This window comes from Filicampus tigris, chromosome 14 (genome assembly GCF_054856515.1).
Source record: "Filicampus tigris isolate MCC_2025a chromosome 14, RoL_Ftig_1.0, whole genome shotgun sequence".
In the NCBI taxonomy this organism is placed as follows: domain Eukaryota; kingdom Metazoa; phylum Chordata; class Actinopteri; order Syngnathiformes; family Syngnathidae; genus Filicampus; species Filicampus tigris.
The window spans coordinates 14,818,556-14,835,634 of NC_141230.1; the positions used below are offsets into that span (position 1 = coordinate 14,818,556).

Below are 17,079 nucleotides of genomic sequence, written 5' to 3' on the forward strand. Positions count from 1 at the left end.
GATTGCAGAAGTGGACTTTTGAAGTGATTTCAGCAGGTATTTTTATTCTAATCAGCCGTTTGTGGCGTTTGATATGCAAACATAATCACATAACCCACAGATTTGAGAAAAATACCAACTACTTTTAAGTCTAACAATGGTTACGTTTGTAGTCAACACATTCTGATGGTTATTCCCTAGAGGTTGACTTGTATTTGGTGGAGATGGGCATAAATAATGATTTTTATTATTATTATTGATTTACTGTATATGAATATTTGGTGAGGTACAGTAGGATTTAATTTTGTTTTAAGAGCCTTACATGTATATAAAATGAGAACAATAACTGTAAAATGCATATACCTGTGATTTACATTGCATAGTACTCGTGTCATACACTATTTCCTCTCATTCAGTATGTATGACTGAGAAATAAGTACGGAGCTACTGTCTTGATCAACAAACAACACACACTATAAACTCGATAAGAATTTTACATTTCAACAGTACTCCTTCTAATGTTTTGAACATTACTTAAATGGGAAATCAACCCAAACATATTTTTTTCAAGAATATGTTCCCAGCAGGCCCACTTGTTGGAACACGGCATTCTGATTAATAGTGTGTTTGTGCAATATGAGTTAAGCAGCAAAATCCACCTGTTTTTAGCCATCTCAACTAAAGGGCTCAGCACCAATCATGGCTCAGCTTTAGAAAACAGGCGAGCTGTGATTGGTCGTTCTCTGAGCCCAGGGTAGTTGTGATGTCATTTTCAGTCGACAGAAATGACAAAACGGCCGCCCCCAGAGATGCCTAAAAATGGGTGGATTAACTCTCATTCCATAAACGCAATATTTATCAGAAAGCTTTGCTTCAACTAGTGGGCTTGCATAGAACATATTCTTGAAAAAACGTTTGGGTTGATTTCCCTTTTAATGGTACATTAGGCTCAGTGATGTGCAGCCTCCATGGTAATTTAAAAAAAAATTTTTTTATCATCGTTATTATGATGCCATGCGATTTGCTGGTGAACAGTGCACAGGGCGTGCCCCGCTTCTTTCCCAAAGTCAGCTGGGATAGATTCCAGCTCACCTGCAACCCTAATGAGGACAAGCGCTATACAAAATGGCCGGATGCAAAAATTGCACAAAAGGAAGCTGAGGCTTCACTGATTCCCCTTTGAGACACTTTCACCTGCAAGGTTGTTAAGTGCAGTGCTTCTGAACTATTTTACTGACATGATTGTGTTTGACAGGTTGTCCTTTCCGGAAAAATTACTGCGAGCATTTCCATTGTCAAGACGGAAAACAACATTAGCATATGTAAGGGGAAAAAAAAAATCACAGCGCAATATTCATCAAAACAGTCTGTTTTTACTCCAAGGGAAAAACATTAACAGGAATCACAATGAATTTGTCAAGAGCAGGTGGTGACTGACTTGTTTCCATCGTCTATACCGCTTAGGACTCACTGGGTCTAAGGCCACATATGTAGTGTATGATGATGATGGTAATGCAATTAAAAGAGCTAAGTTAGAGACTCTTGTGTGTTTTTGCTCTGCTGGGTGGCTATTAAATAGCCACATGAAAAACAAAGTGAAGAGGAATTGTTATTTTTAAAGGGAAATTTCCACTGCCTTTGCAATTTTGTAAGATGAGTTTGAAATTATATTATAGTGTATTTAGATCATACAGTAGTTTGTGGTACATTTATAGTTTAATTAAATATCATTAGTCAATTATTCGCATTGCTTTGCTATTTATTCTCAATGGGGCTCAGTCACGAGGAGTTTACTTTACATTACGATACATAAATTAATGGTTTGCGAGCTACAATTGTAACGCAATCTGCTGGCGACTACTTCAGGGTGGACCCCTGCCTCTCGCCCAAAGTCAGCCGGGATAGGCTCTAGCTCTCCCGCGACTCTAATGAGGGCAGCTGAGCCTTCAGTGACTCCCCCTTTGAGAATCTTTCACCTGCAAGGTTCTGAAGTGCAGCGCTTCTGAATTATTTTACTGACAAGATTGTGTTTGACAGGTTGACCTTCCCTGAAATTACTGTGAGTATTTCCATTGTCAAGAAGAAAAACAAATTTAGTGCCTGCAGAGGAAAAACACTCACAAAAAGAGGACATCAAAAGTCGTTGTCAACTTCATTTGGCCCGAGTGCAGCAACAAATAATCTAGAATTGAACTTGAGTAGCGTGGGGGACTATTTGGTTTTTAACCTTGGCCCCCAGAAGAAGCCCATTTAACATACGACGATGATACTCCTGAAAGCGTATGTGCAAATCACACAACTCAAAGAGACACTACTTGTTGGAAAATCTGTATCACTTTAATGTGTTGCCGCTTTTCCTGAATCCTCTTTGACGCACTAAGGCAAATGAATTTGCAATTACAACTGACTACAGCTCCACTATCTCAATTGACATTTCTCAATAATGCCGCACTTATTGAAACTTAAAGTGCAGAAGTGATTTTATGAAGTAAATGCTAATCCGGTGTATCCGTCAATGTGAAGAGTTCCTCCACTGATTGCAAATGTTCACTTTAAGCATGTGCTGTTGATTTTATGAACAGTCTAACAGACTTGGGCCTCCTGCTATGCACACACACGAGGGGCCGGGGGTGGCGTGGTGGGAATTAGAGAAGACGACACCGCTACTTGATTGCAATTTCAATATCAAGTCGCTGATTTCTTTTGCTGCGAGTCCATTTTTACTGACACTTAATAAGCTAAAGGCTTTTAATCAAAGCACCACACAAATAATTACCTCTAATTTTTACCCACGGTCACTAGTCAGTCATTTTTATTTACTTACAATTGCTGTTCTTGCACTGGACTCTCAATTTTGTCCTTGGGGTAACATAATGTGCTCATCTATAAAACTCTTTTTACATCATATTAACATCCACCAAATATATTACTCTTGCGCTGGCGGTAATTTAACAGTTTGGTAAAGTTAATAACTTTGGCCCCTGACAGCACTTTTCAAGGTGAATCAACATGTGTGATTGCTCTTTCTTTAATACTGCTGACACCCAATGATGCATAAAGCCTTGAGGACAAACACATAAAAATCTATCTTTCAAAACAGCTTAATGAATGTCCCATATCTCCACTCCTGACATCTTATATATAGTAACTCAGTGAGTGGTGTGTTGTGTGTATCGCTCACCACTGACAAAGTGTGGAAATACAGCGGGAGGAAGATTAACTAGAGAATAATTTGGTTTTTGAAGCTGCGGTTGAGGTCTTTGTGTGGCAGGACAATCGAGTTGAGGATTATCACCTCTCTGGGAATGGACACATTACAACCTGCGGGTAAATATAAAAATATGCGTGGCATTAATCATTGACATCCTGGTGAAGAGAAGAATAAAAGAAATGTGAAACAGCAAATGAACAAATTCAAATATAAGGAAGATTACCAAGAATAGTAATGGATGGTGTGAGTTTTCCTTCCCTGAAGAGGGTCTCACTGTCGATCTTTGCGTATGGGTCATTGGGATTTGGGTCACTGGGAGTTCCTTCTACTCGTGCCCATTTGCCAATAGTGCTATCCCAGCCTACAATGCTGTGAAGGACACAGCAGTGGTCCTGGAGGGAACGTTTTGATACAAACATAATGAAATACCAAATTATTTTGTAGTTTTGACATTTTTAAGTGACATAACTGGACAAAGTAATTATAATCTTCTAGAATATCCATCCATCCATGTTTTTTGTTTTTGTTTTTTTTTTTTTAAATCAGAACTGTGCGGCCAATCAATTGCCGCCCTATATTGTAATATTAGAAGAGAAATACAGGTGTTTTCAGCTTTTGTACTTTCACTCTTAGACAGGCCCAAAAGGACTGCTGGGTTGCTGTTGGACTCAATTTTGTTTGTTTTGCCTTGTGGTGAAGTGTATATTTGTGCATTGTCTCTTTTCCTGTGGAGGTCTCTTTTGTGTTCATCATTGTCCGTAATTACTTCTACCTGGTCTCGTCCGCAGGGCTCTCTCGTGTCTTATACCGACTGTGTCTGGTCTTTGTCATTAGTCTATATAGCGCCCCCGTTTCCTTGTGTCTTCATTCACAGTAAGTGTTGTGCTCTGCTGTACTTGCTCATTTCGATGCATTGTTCTCGTCTTTGCTCTATGGCCAATCGGCATTTTTGTTGTGTGAAAACGGACATTCTCTGTTGCTTGCCTGCCATGAGCTGCTTGCTTGCGTTTGTGTTCTCCGCGCTTGTGACAAACGGTTTGCTTTGTGTGACAAGTTTGTTATATAACGATGACAAAACACTGCAAAGTTGTCAAAACTGATTGTCAAATCACGGCAGTTAAAAAGGGTTTGATATAGAAGGGCTGTGTGAGGTCAGAATCATTTTTGGGCATTGCGTCCAAGTCACAGGGAATATGTAAAACATCTGAGAGCTTTGCTGTTTTGAAAGGTTTCACATACAGACAACATTTTTTTTTTTTTTTTTTAAGAACATCCCAATTACAATGAGCTGCAAACGTGCCTGACGATATTTTTCTTTGTATTTACAGTACTGGTCAGTATAACATAACTGTAATGTTATAACATGAAGTGCTCTCTCTTACACCTCGAACGGAGAAACCATGTTCTTTAACAATATCAAACTGACTGTTTGGCTAAGGGCTTACCTGTAGAGTTGCACCATGGAGGATAATGGATTCACGAACTCTAACCCCAGCACCAATAGTAACACCAGTACCAATGGTGACATTAGGACCCAACTGCATGGTGAAAACCGAGGACATTGGAATGATTGCTTTAGTTGAATCTGACCTTAACATGGTGTGTTTTAGCGTTGAATGATGCTTACCACAGCAGTGGGGTCAATGTTGGCAGTAGGATGGATATAGACGTTACCTAGAAAACAAAAGAGGTGATTTTAAAGAGTTTGAGTGGGTGCAATGTTTGAAGGCAATGATGCAACAGAGCGAAGTGCCGTACCATTTATTTTAGGGCCTCCGTCTTTATTTGAGGCCAGCCTTTCCGGATGAGTTTTGTTATACTGGTTGAGGTACAATCGACTTGCATAAATTGCAGACCTGTGGAGGAAAACAAAAATCAGAATGATATTGAACACATTGTACCAGTGCGACTCCAACTCAGTGGTGTTGAAAAGCATTATGTGCTTCATCAGCAAGTACTAAAAAACTGACAAGCATCACAGTAGACAAAGATGAACTTCATCTCTCACCCACCCTGCCGACTTTATCTGGCTCCAGAATCGGAGTGTTTTATAAACGTAAAGTTTGCCCTGCCCAGCAAGGGAGCTGAAAATGTCCTGCTCCAACCTGATGGCCTCTGCTCTGTGCCAGCCATTGTTCGTTTCCTCCCTGCCAGAGACAAAAACTTGACGTTATTCCTTAGATTTCAGGATGGAAGTGTTTTTGCACTTGTGCTGCACAATGAAATACAACTCAAGTCTGCGGGGTGACAAAATACCCACACAAAGTAAGTAGCAATCGATTCTGATGAGCTGATGCAGAACATTAGTCAGCAATTCAACTTAACAGTGTGATGTTTTTATCTGGTTAGGAACTGCTTTTGGATTAAATGAATACAATTGACTGTTGGCTGAAAAAAACGATGCATTTTGGGGACAAACGCAAAAAATATCCATCCATCTTTTTTTCTGTAGTGCTTGTCCGCATCGGGGTTGAGAGAGGGCTGCAGCAGTATACGTGTATACATACATATACAGTGGTGAAAACATTCAAATATTCTTTGTGACAGTTCTTCAAGTCTAAATGTGATGTTTTATTTTTGAAGCCACTCGGATGATAACCTGAAAAGCCAAACAAAAATTCATCAAACGCTCTCCAAAGCTGCACTCCGAAGTCAACGCAGGCACGATTAGAGTTAAAACGCATCACTTGTCAGCTCGGGGTTCAAACCAAAGCCGATCCTACATTTGATCAAAACCTTAAGTGGATGGCCCTCCATACTAATCAGCATCGCTCCAAAAGTGTATTGTGAGAGCCCAGAGATGAAACGGAGTGTTAAATATTGATGAAAAGAACATGTTTAAGGATTCCACCCATAATAGGAGATTTACCAAAGGGGGAGGTACGGTTCGAGGCAAAGTCATCCCTGTGAGATTTTGCCCTGCATCTACTTTCATTACTTCCAAGTTCTATGATCAAAAATTGTGCTGATTCAGTGCTAATCTTCATTTAGGTGGATTGTAGCCTTTAAGTATGCAGTATGGCTTCACTTTTGTCTGGAAAGCTTTGGATAAAAAACAAATAAAAAGAAAAAGTCACTTAAAACTCAACAAAAATATATCCCAAATATTCCCCCCCCCCCCCCCCATCTATGAGTGACCGAAGTACAAGGTTTGATTATGACTACCGGTATTTCTTTAGGATGAAATTGAAAAGGAATGGGTTTATTTCTGCATCACAATCAAAACAAATGTTTACTTTATCAGGTCCAAGAACCAAGTACAGTAATAGTTTGACCATGTGCAGGATGTCCTCACACAAATATTTGCCAACTTCACAGTGCAGTAGTACAAAGTGCGGAAAAGGAAAAAAAAACAAACAAATGACAATCACTGCATGCTTTCATGTGAGCTGCTGAATTTTTCCATGGACATTCACAGGAAAATGTGCGAGTCTACTGCAATCTCTCTGGGACAGCCACCTAATTAACACAAGTATCACAGCTTTGTCATCTTTTAGATGTGGCTTCAAGCTTAAGTGGGGCACAGTGCATACATTCATCAAATTTGAGCACCCCTACTAAACAAAGCGAGCAAGGCCCTTGAAACATTATCCTGAGCGATTATCCTGTGTTTGTGTTGTGGGGTGTGTTAAGATCTGGTGGCTGTCAAGGCCAAGACAAGGCAAAAGGGTTTTCCAACTTTTCGGAGGCTTAAAATAGTTAGTGGAACGCCTAAAACAGTTTACTTATGTCTGTTTTCGTGAAGACATGAAATGTTTCACTTAAACACCGATTACAAAAAAAATAATAATAATAACAAATTTCTTTTTTTTTTTTTTTTTAAATAGTACAGAGAAAGAAGAGCATGGACATCAGTCACAAAGCAAAGTCAGCCATTGTTGCTAGGTAACTCACACCAAACTATTAGTGTTCTATAACCACAACGTGCAGTTGACATGTACCAACTTACCCATCGTATGGAAAACTGATGATTGTGTGGGCAAACACAAAATCATATTGGGGGAAGGAAGGGAAAAGAGACAAATGAAGACAACCAAAATCATAAAACAAACATGTGCACACGCATGCAGAAACCCACAAGCGGTTCCACAACTCACAGCAGCATGTCTTGTTGATTTTTCTGGAAGACTGTTCCAATATGCTGGAAGATCTCGGGATTAAAGAGGTAGATGCCACAGTTGATTATGTCACTGACAAATGTGCTTGGCTTTTCCACATAGTGCAACACCTAATGAGCAAACAGTGGAGCTGTTACGGTTTGGAGCAGAAACAGTGATGGGTGGCTGAGTATGTATGGAAAAAAGTCAGGGAGGTTGTATACCTCATTCGTTTCCTCATTTTCAACTATACAACCATAATTCAGGGACTGTTTTCTGTTTGCCTGGGGAAGGAAACGGCAGTGTGAATATATCAGTTTGAAATCTTTCAGAAATAACCAAATAACAACGCAATACAGTACAAGGTCTACAGCTCAAACAACTACAAATCGTTGAAAACTCACTGTTGTTCCGAGTATAACAAAGCTGTTTGGTTCTCCGTGTTCTTTCTGGAAGCTGAGCATCTCTGTCAGAGGAAAGGCTGCGCACACATCAGCATTAAGAACAAAGAAAGCCTGGGGGCCACCAGCGATGATTTGATCTCGGAAGTGATAGATGCCCCCTCCAGTACCCAGGGCTGCATATTCTTGCAAATACCTGCAGTGCACAAGAAAATCCGAGCTGTGCTTAGTATGCCTGTTTTGAGAGGCTGAAGAATGAGGTGGTCGAGTGGTAAGGGCGATGGACCGCGAATCCATAATGGGTTCGAATCCCATTCTCGTCTGGGTTCCTTATGTCAAGCTTAAGTTCCTATACACACTAGTATTGATAACAGTAATAGCACAACAGATGCGAGACAGAATGTCGCGCAGTGTGCGGTGTGTGTTCTGACATTTGTTTTGCTGTAATTCCAAATTTGAAACGCAGGTGAGCGGCACCGAAATATCGCAGATGTAACAGCCAATCAATAAGGCCATGTTGCATCACATGGACATTCACAACAAAACCATGTTTCTGGGTATGAATCGAGATTAAGATGGCCGCCACAAAGCATTACAATAATGCTTAACTATATATATTATATCATACGAACCTCTGGCTAAAAAGCGAAGCATGGAGAGTCTCTGTCCCCGAAATACTCAAGTGAAGCCAAGGAGTGCGGTGATCACAGCCAACAGACTCTCAAATAGCCGCAATAAAATAAACCCTTTTCTTCTCTATATACAATGATATACAATGATAAACTGCGCTTTTTCCTTCCCTATTGTGTCATGTTGTTTTTGGTTCAATAAAATGATAATATTCGTCTCCTAACAACATGAGCGAATAATTTATAAAGATATTTTACAATATCACATTTAATGCTGGAGTGGCTTAACTGGGGCTATACAGATTTCTGGCAGGGGTATAGCGGTGTAGCGCCATCCCTGGTAACAACTCCAAACTCCACCACAAGTTGTTAAATATTACCTCTGTTGCTTTTTGAGTTGTCAAACTAAAGTAAAGAGTGTTGTGATTTTAATTCCTGTTTACCTGATGGAAATTTTGAATTCTTGTTGAGCATTAAAAAGGAATCTGGTCAGCTCTTCATTTGGCTGGTAAAACCCGATGAGCAGGATCTCCTTCATATTTGGTAACTTTTGGGAAAAACAAAAAGAAGTTATCAAACAGCTACAAGACTTCCAACAATTTGAATGCTGTCATAAACTTGGAAATGCCATCACCTTGGCACATGCTTCAATGTGATGCTGCAGCATTGGCACACCAGCTACTGGGAATAAGGGTTTGGGAACTTCAAACGATAGCGGCCTGAACCTTGTGCCTGCAAAGGAATATTCACACAGAATTGAAGGAGACATATTGTGGAAAAATGTGCTTTTTAATGCCTTGCAGTTAAATAGTTGGGTCTCTGGAGTGCCTGTCCACCCACCAAGTGCGAAATTAAACAACCAAGTACATTTTTTCATATGTGCCTAACTCTGAAAAAGCGACTGCTGGTGACAGAGCACCTCCGCACTGTTATTTGACAGTGCTTACAGTTTATGTTCAACAATATGTCCGCTGCACTGAAATTGTTGCCATACATGATACAGCTTCACAATTGTAAAGGTAAAATGCTCAATTTTGTATTTTTTGGGAGGTGTGGGGGGATTCAATTAGTCAAACAGACATTTAAAACTCCTGTTGAAATTGCTGATAAATGATTATCATACATGTACAGTACTGTGGAAATGACATGAAAAAAAACGTGCCATGCAGTAAATCTTATAGTTACTTTATTATATACAAATTAGTTATTTTTGCTGTCGAGTACCGTGGTAAGCCGTTTGTGTTTTGATAACTGTATTCGGAGCATTTTAATAATATATAATGGCTTTTAATTCAAGTAAGCAAACTAACAGGTGTCTCGTACTCGTCATTACCAGGAACTAAGATAACACATTACTAACATAAAACCAGCCGTGGTGTGTTCCTGTAGTCGACTAGTCGTCACATAATCATTATTCAGCCACATTTTAAATGTTGTAATTATCCTTGATTGTGTTACGCCACGTCAGCTAAATATAACCTAACTAATGTAGCACTTAGTTTTAGCATTAGCATTCAAACTGCCCGTAAACGACAAACCACTCCCAGACTCTAAAGACAAGGGGTTATTCTCACCTTTCTGAGGCCCCCCTATTAGAATAACTGCCTTCAGCATTTTGAGCAGCAAGCTGTGATTTGATTCTGCACCAAAACAGTGGCGAACACACGCTACTGCTACTTCACAGATGTCTACTTCCGCATACAAAGGTGACGTAGCATCTACGTGGAAAACATGGACCGGATTTTGGATTGGAGTGCATTAGTGTACAAATAACTCCTCAATTTGAATTATAACTGGACGGTATGAAGATGCTTTATACGAATTTTGAGACTGTAGGCCAAAATCTTACTTTTAAAAAATTTCATTGGAGGACTGTTTTGAAATGTGACTTGGTCACACTTCATTAATTTCCAGTTTTATATGATTAATCAAAAGGGCATTTGATTATTTTCAACATGGTTCCAAGCCCACGCTGAGAATAAAGTCTACCCCACCACCAACTAATTCTATCATTTATGTATTCATCTGCACCAAGATTATTCTGGTACAATAATATCACATTTAAAATAGTGAATTGCCGCAATGCTCATTCTAGTGTGGTTGTACAACAGTATCATATCCCTATTTTGTTCCTGTAGCATTTACATTTGTCAGTGTGGTGTTGTGATGTGTGAAAGTTTATTTTTGCAGAATGTCTCCTATTTGTTATTTGTGTTGAGTGGAGCTGAAAAAGTGGAAAAGGAAGTCAGCTGTCAGGCTAGAAAGCTCACAAAAGGCAACAAACAGCTTCTACACAGTTCCAATGGAAAAGTTTACTTGAATATTTCCTCATTAAAACATATCCTGAAGTCAAACTGTTTCCCGTGCGGTTGTGTTCTGAACTCAAACATATGCAAATCAGATGTGCAACAGCATCAAACAACCAGAATAACATTTTAGTCAACAGTCACCAGGGGACATTCTGCTTTGGTTTTTAACTTCTACGGCATAAACTAGAATCTAAAGAGCTTTCATATCTTCCAGGTTTGTTCTTTCCCATCCCCACAGATATAGAGCGCATTATATTAACTCTACGAAAGAGTCAACTGAAACATTAAAAGCGCAAGATAATTACAATGCGCTTATTATACAGAGCCGTTTGTGTCACAGTACAATGAACCATCAAGTATACAATATATGTATAACGGCTCCACCCAAAAATGTTACCGTGTGCTGTTTTATGAACGCATTCTTTTTGAGAGTGCAAACGTCAGTCACATAGTGTCACATTTAAGATGGCATCCCATTATCCTCTCATTAGTGCAACATATGTCCAGTCTCATTTCAAAACAATATGTACCATATCAACTTCAGAGCTTCGAGTCAAGAACGTTGAATAATTTGAACTACGATTATTAAAATTCAGGTGCAGCGCATGAGAAGCGCTGAGGGCCACTGATCATTTATCATTTTGCTTTGTGAGTGGTTAAACGTAAAATATGTTGGCAATAAAGAGAAGCTTTTGAATATTTTCCTATTCAATTGATGCAGTCATCTAAATTCCAATGAAAAAACGTAAATATCACAAAAGGCAAGTGTAAAGACCTCCATTTAAAAAAATGGGGGAAAAACATGCACTTGCATTTGAGCATTCCTGTGGAGCATAGTGTGAAATACTAACACACGCAGTAGCTAATTCTAAAGCCACACTCAGCTGAAATGTACCTAATGCAGTATAACAAAAACTTAGGGATAAGACTAAAAATAATTTGTTTTATAACTACCAAAGTTTGTGCAGGAAACAATACAGTGCAACATAACTTTTCCACGTGAACCCTTTTTTGCAGGGTAATCTGCTTGTACCTACAATAGACAGTATGCATACAGTACACATGTGCAAATTGACAAATGTTCCCTCTTAAGGAGTATTCAATAACAATATGATCACAATACACCCTATGGAAATGTGACAATTGCTAGTGATAAATAATTGATATTGTGACTAGATGGCACGTTGTGATGCAAGTTGATGGGAAAATACACTTGGCTTGACAGCAAGCAAGATAGCATGGCTTACATCCACTGTTCCATTGTCTGACTTCAGCTCTTATTTATCATCTTCTGTTGTACTGGTCTTTACGTTTGCGGAGCTCCTCCAGCACCCGAGCCCGAAACTGAGTCCAGTCCTCGTCCTCCCGCTGCTGGAGTCCCAGCGCAAGATGGAGCTCTGTACAGTGGCTGCGCAGGAAAGGATTGTACGCCTTCTCGTCGCCAACAGTTGAGGGACACTGAAAAGCAAGAAAAGGATTTCATTGACTAGATTCAAGATATATTTTTTTTCCTCACTTGGCTCCTCAGTGCATTGCCATGTCTCTGCACTATCATTTAAAATGTGCTCAGTATTGTTTGCACGTGGGGTTGGTTTTTGTACATTTGTTGCTATTTCCATTGTCTGTTTTTATTTCTGCAAAAGACTTTGTGTTGAACCTTTCAATGTATGAAAACTGTTATATAAATAAAATGTGATTTGATGCAAGAGCATTTCAATTGATGGAATTTAAAAACAAGCACGGCCTGAAGTACTTCAGTGTCTTTTAAAATGTCAAGTGATATTTTGAGCAATATCATTTTGGCAGGGGTCACATTCAAGTGGGCTCGTAATGTTCATTGTGCCTTCAAATGTTTGGTGTACTGACATTTTTAAGCTCTTCTTGTTTTATGGTGTACTCAAAGGTCTAATCAGCCTATAATCTTCAAAATTGAAAATAGATACAGAATATTCATTCAAGTTAGGGGCTGTAGTACTCTACAGTATATTCAGGATGTCATCGTCAAAATAATTGCAAAGGTCCAACGTGGGAGCTGTAGTAAATAATATTTTTGTATGAAGATAATCTCTTATTGCGCTCTAAATGGGAAACATAATCAGTTCTAAACAATTTAAGTTTTTTCAATGTCTTGATACTGTGATGACACTTTCATTTACCAAGCATGAACATAACACTCATGAACATACAGATGAGGACAGAGTACCACGCACACGGATATTATCATCTTCTCTTCTCTGTGCAAATTGTATCGTGCAATGAGGACGTGTGACTACAACCAGCTCTGACACACTGGTAGGTGATAAAGCCTTCCTTGCGGGATCTGGAAAATCTTGGTGCAGCATGTCGAGAGTAGCAGCAGCGATGTATCATTCTCACCGTACAACGCTTCTGGCCTCGCTGCTGCAGCACCCACTGATATTTGTTTTCCATGGCTGCATTGCGTGGCTCCACCTCAGCAGCGAACAGCAGATTGTCCATGGCATACTCGTGACCTAAGGGGCGACCAGCGTACAGGCATTCACGTGGCCCAAAGAAAATCAAGCATTAGCTACCAGCATAATAACACTTAAGTGCACACTCGGCATTGCAACTGACATTAATTGTGGAATAATTGCAGCTTTGCCGTGACTACAAATTGGATGAGTGCACATTCACAACACATCAACACTGGCGTACATGGGTGTGTGTGTGTGTGTGTGTCACCAAGCTCCCTACCAGGCCAAAGAAGGGTATCATCATTTAAGGAGCAAACAGTGTCCAGCGATGACAGCATTGTTGTGGCACTGCCCTCAAACATCCTCCCTTGAAACAACAGAAATGCACTTGACACAAGTAGCCTTGTTTTTGTTTCGATGACATTTATTTGTAAAGGGTCTTATAGGCTGTGGCAGAGAGGAAGTCCTGTTTGGGGAGGACAGAGACAGCAGATGGGACTAAAAAGCTAGGAATCCCTAACGTTTGCCACGTTATCATATTTCTTTGGTTGTTTGTATTTATGGTTGAAAAAAATAATTGATTAACTTGAATAACTGGATTGCAAAAAAAAAAAAGTCAAGGCAAAATCTCTGCCTCAAAGCTTCACAGTGATCATTTTATATTTCTTATCTATTTTATTTATAATGCCCCCTGACCACTTGGGGGCCATTACAATGCGTTCTAACTAGCAGTGGTAGTCTATATTTACTTACGTAACATCAACACCTTGTGAAGCCGTTTGTAGTAAACTCACTGCACTATATCTTCATTTTTTAAGTGTGAAATGACCCCAAATTAGGGACATTCTCCATTGTACAGTATATGGACTCTGACCAACTTATTTCTACACTAGAGTGGTGCGTGTCTGACTAACATCAGTCCATACAGGAAAACGATCACTGAAAAGGCTCAAGGCAGAGATTTCGCTTTTGCAATCGAATGATTTGATTAACCATGTCAACCCCACTTACCGCATCCCGAGAGGAACACCAGGTCACCAGAGAAAAGACTTGATGGAGTACCCAGTGGCCGGCCATCCAGCAGGTAAATCATGTGGCCCACTGTGTGCCCTGGCGTAAAGAGAGCCTTGAAGTGCAGACACCCGACCGTTACCGAGTCCTTGTGTGACAGAGGGCTAAAAAGACGCACAAAACGCAATTACACGAACAACCAGTGGCGATATTATATCACACTTGGCACTTTGAAAAAGGGAACGGAAATCAATTTGTGATTATTTCACAGGTTAACTGTGAAGCAGATACCAGTAGTATACACAAGATGAAATGTTGTGGTGTGTGCCCACACAGAGCGTCTCCGTGTGTGGACTCTGCTCATGTGTGCTATATCGAGCAAGCTGCAACTTACTGTGTCAGGCCAGGAATGTTATCAGCTGCATTTCCATAAACTCTACATGAGCTATGAAGCCTTTTCAGCAATTTGTTTCCTCCACTGTGATCCCTGTAGATAACACAGACAGTGGCAACTGGATGTGGTGAGTTGACTTGACAATTCCCTTTAACTTGTCTGGTTGATTTGCGGAGAGCAAATGGTCAAACTTGACATATTTAAAGCTCACTGACGGTGGTAAACCTATAAAACCTGACATTTTACAGTGTACACTTCATGCACACGCACATTGAACAAAAATCTGAATTCATCTTTCAGTTGTTGGAGGGATCATTATTTTGCATGGCACTTTTCAAATTTACAATGCATACTTTTTATCCATGTTTGTTGTTTATACAGTACATCGAAAAACTCACCAATGCTTGTGTGTACAGAGGATGGCTTCCAGCATCACTCCCTCCTCCTTGAGCACTGCCTAAAAGGTTGACAAAGCTGTTATAACCTCCACTGGCTCGCAATTTATTTGGTCATTGATCTATATTAATATGTAGGTATATAAATGATAGTTCTACAGTGCTTGTCATTATGGTCACGGATGAGCATGATCTTATACCAGTTGGCTAGGGCGGGAGGCTGGTAACCATTAAATGTTTGGTCAATCGCAGGGCACATTTAATGAATTCAATTCATTCATGCGTGTTTTCAGAATGTGGAGTAAGCCAAAGAGCTCATAGAAAACCAACCGGAGCCAAAATTCAAACCCCAGAACAGTGACGCAGATGTGCAACAATTATAAAAAAGACCTTGACAAAGTACTTTGCATATTTGCAATGTCAGACAAATGAAGTACCTCTACTATACAATACACCTTGCTTCAAATTGTTATTTGCGTAGATGAACTAGTTTCAGTGTTTGACCTTTCAACAAAAATTATATTTGAAATGGCAACGTGGTGCTTCTTTCTGCGCAGCAGCGTTTCACATCATACAAAGATGGGGTAGCAGTTACCTGCACAGTTTGAGGGTCTGCTGGGTCTACAACCGCCGCAACACCAGAGGTAGTGTCAATTATGAGATAGCTGTAGTTGTCTGACAGCACAGAGATGGGAATGATTTTCATACCTGTAGGGACAAAGGCAATAAAACATACACATATAATACAATGTCTATTGCTGATCAGATCTAGCCATTAATTTTCTTTAGCACATATGGTCACAGTAATCCGGAGCCTATCTTAGCTCAGTGACAGGTGGAGTACATTCATACATACAACCATTCACAGTTGCACAGCTATTTAAAGTCTTCAATGAACCTAACATGCATGTTTTCAGACTTGGAGAAAACCAATACAAACACAGAGAGACCATGCAAACAGCACACAATAAGGCCAGAGCCAAAACGTAACACCTGAACCTGCTGCCCTTGATAGATTTAACCTAAATGAAAAATGTAGGGATGTAGACATCCCATGTCATACCACTAAATTGCACAGGCAGAACTGTAGAGTGTCCAGTCGGGTAGCGTTCCCGGGCTTTCCTCATCTGCCTCTTGTAAAACATGTATCCAAGACTGGTCTTGGTGTACAGTGTGTACCTGACAAAAAAATAAAAAATAAATCATGTATTTGAAAAGCATATATTACCGCTGGATGTAAAGGACAAAGAATGAAACGTGGACAAATTAAAACGCAATACATAATTAATACCTCAGTCCAACAACATTACTCCGGATATCTATTATCATGATTAGAATAGTAATATATTCTCAGTAACATTCGTATTGTAATCATATTGCTTTTATGGACGGTACATACTGGACTGGACATAAGTATACTGTTTGACATTCGGGTGACTAAACTCCAAAATCATTACAACACTAACATGACCTAGTAGCTCTAACTAGCTGTTGCGACAAATTTCAAATTATGCAATTCTGAATGTTATATTGTTCAATGGCCTCGAAGCTAACGCTAGATGTTGCTACGCTACAGCGAAATCAACCAGACGAACACAACACTACAATATTGCTGTAGTTGAAGTTCGAACAAACTTACGCTATTCTGAATAATGGCTTCTCTGTGCGAGCCATTATTTTGCTAAATATTTTCCTCCAAAGAAGCAGTCCGGTGCGTCTGAAGCGAACAAATAAACATAGCGAGACTAAGGATGCAGTGACAGTAATCGGGAGAACCCAGTCAGGAAGCGCCATCACGTCTGAGTCAGGAAGAACGTGATGACGTAAGAGCAACGCGCCAGACGTAAATAAATAAGAAGCTCTTTTTGTTTTTCCTGTGCTTTTTACATTTATTGTCTTCTTTTTTGTTGAGACTATTTTGTTTTTCTAGTGGTATCACAATATAAATATTTTAATTTCCTGATATCAAATAATTTAGATTCTTGTTTAATTTCTTCGAATTCAATATGTGATATTGTTTGCTATTTGATTCCATAAAGTTTGAGGGTTTCGGGGCTAATACGAAGCTGGTAAATAATAATAATAATAACAATAATAATAATAATAATAATAACAATAATAATAATAATAATAATAATAATAATAATGTTTTTTTTTACTCAAAAATTGAATTCAATACAGTAGTACACTATCACTTTTCAACTATTATTTATTTGCT

At 39.4% G+C, this 17,079-nt stretch overlaps 2 protein-coding genes across 3 annotated transcripts; both read right to left on the reverse strand.

Annotated features, from left to right (window-relative positions):
- Positions 1-1,332: 1,332 nt before the first annotated feature.
- gmppaa (GDP-mannose pyrophosphorylase Aa) lies at positions 1,333-10,044 on the reverse strand. Of its 2 annotated transcripts, XM_086052293.1 has the most exons (13): positions 9,892-10,044; positions 8,952-9,049; positions 8,761-8,864; positions 7,692-7,884; positions 7,512-7,571; positions 7,288-7,418; positions 7,140-7,154; positions 5,203-5,337; positions 4,949-5,046; positions 4,818-4,864; positions 4,636-4,728; positions 3,414-3,582; positions 1,333-3,300 (listed from the first exon to the last, which is right to left on the reverse strand). In XM_086052293.1, exons 1-13 carry the CDS (start codon positions 9,929-9,931, stop codon positions 3,200-3,202), a joined length of 1,284 nt encoding a protein of 427 aa, XP_085908419.1. In that variant the 5' UTR covers positions 9,932-10,044; the 3' UTR covers positions 1,333-3,199. The 2 variants fall into 2 exon arrangements, with proteins under 2 accessions (XP_085908419.1, XP_085908420.1); XM_086052294.1 differs by lacking the exon at positions 7,140-7,154.
- A 560-nt stretch (positions 10,045-10,604) lies between these two features.
- pnkd (PNKD metallo-beta-lactamase domain containing) lies at positions 10,605-16,671 on the reverse strand. The gene is made up of 9 exons (XM_086052590.1): positions 16,501-16,671; positions 15,925-16,040; positions 15,457-15,569; positions 14,865-14,923; positions 14,467-14,559; positions 14,073-14,236; positions 13,342-13,428; positions 13,003-13,118; positions 10,605-12,084 (listed from the first exon to the last, which is right to left on the reverse strand). The coding sequence occupies exons 1-9, from the start codon at positions 16,653-16,655 to the stop codon at positions 11,911-11,913; spliced, it is 1,077 nt and encodes a 358-aa protein (XP_085908716.1). The 5' UTR covers positions 16,656-16,671; the 3' UTR covers positions 10,605-11,910.
- Positions 16,672-17,079: the final 408 nt, after the last annotated feature.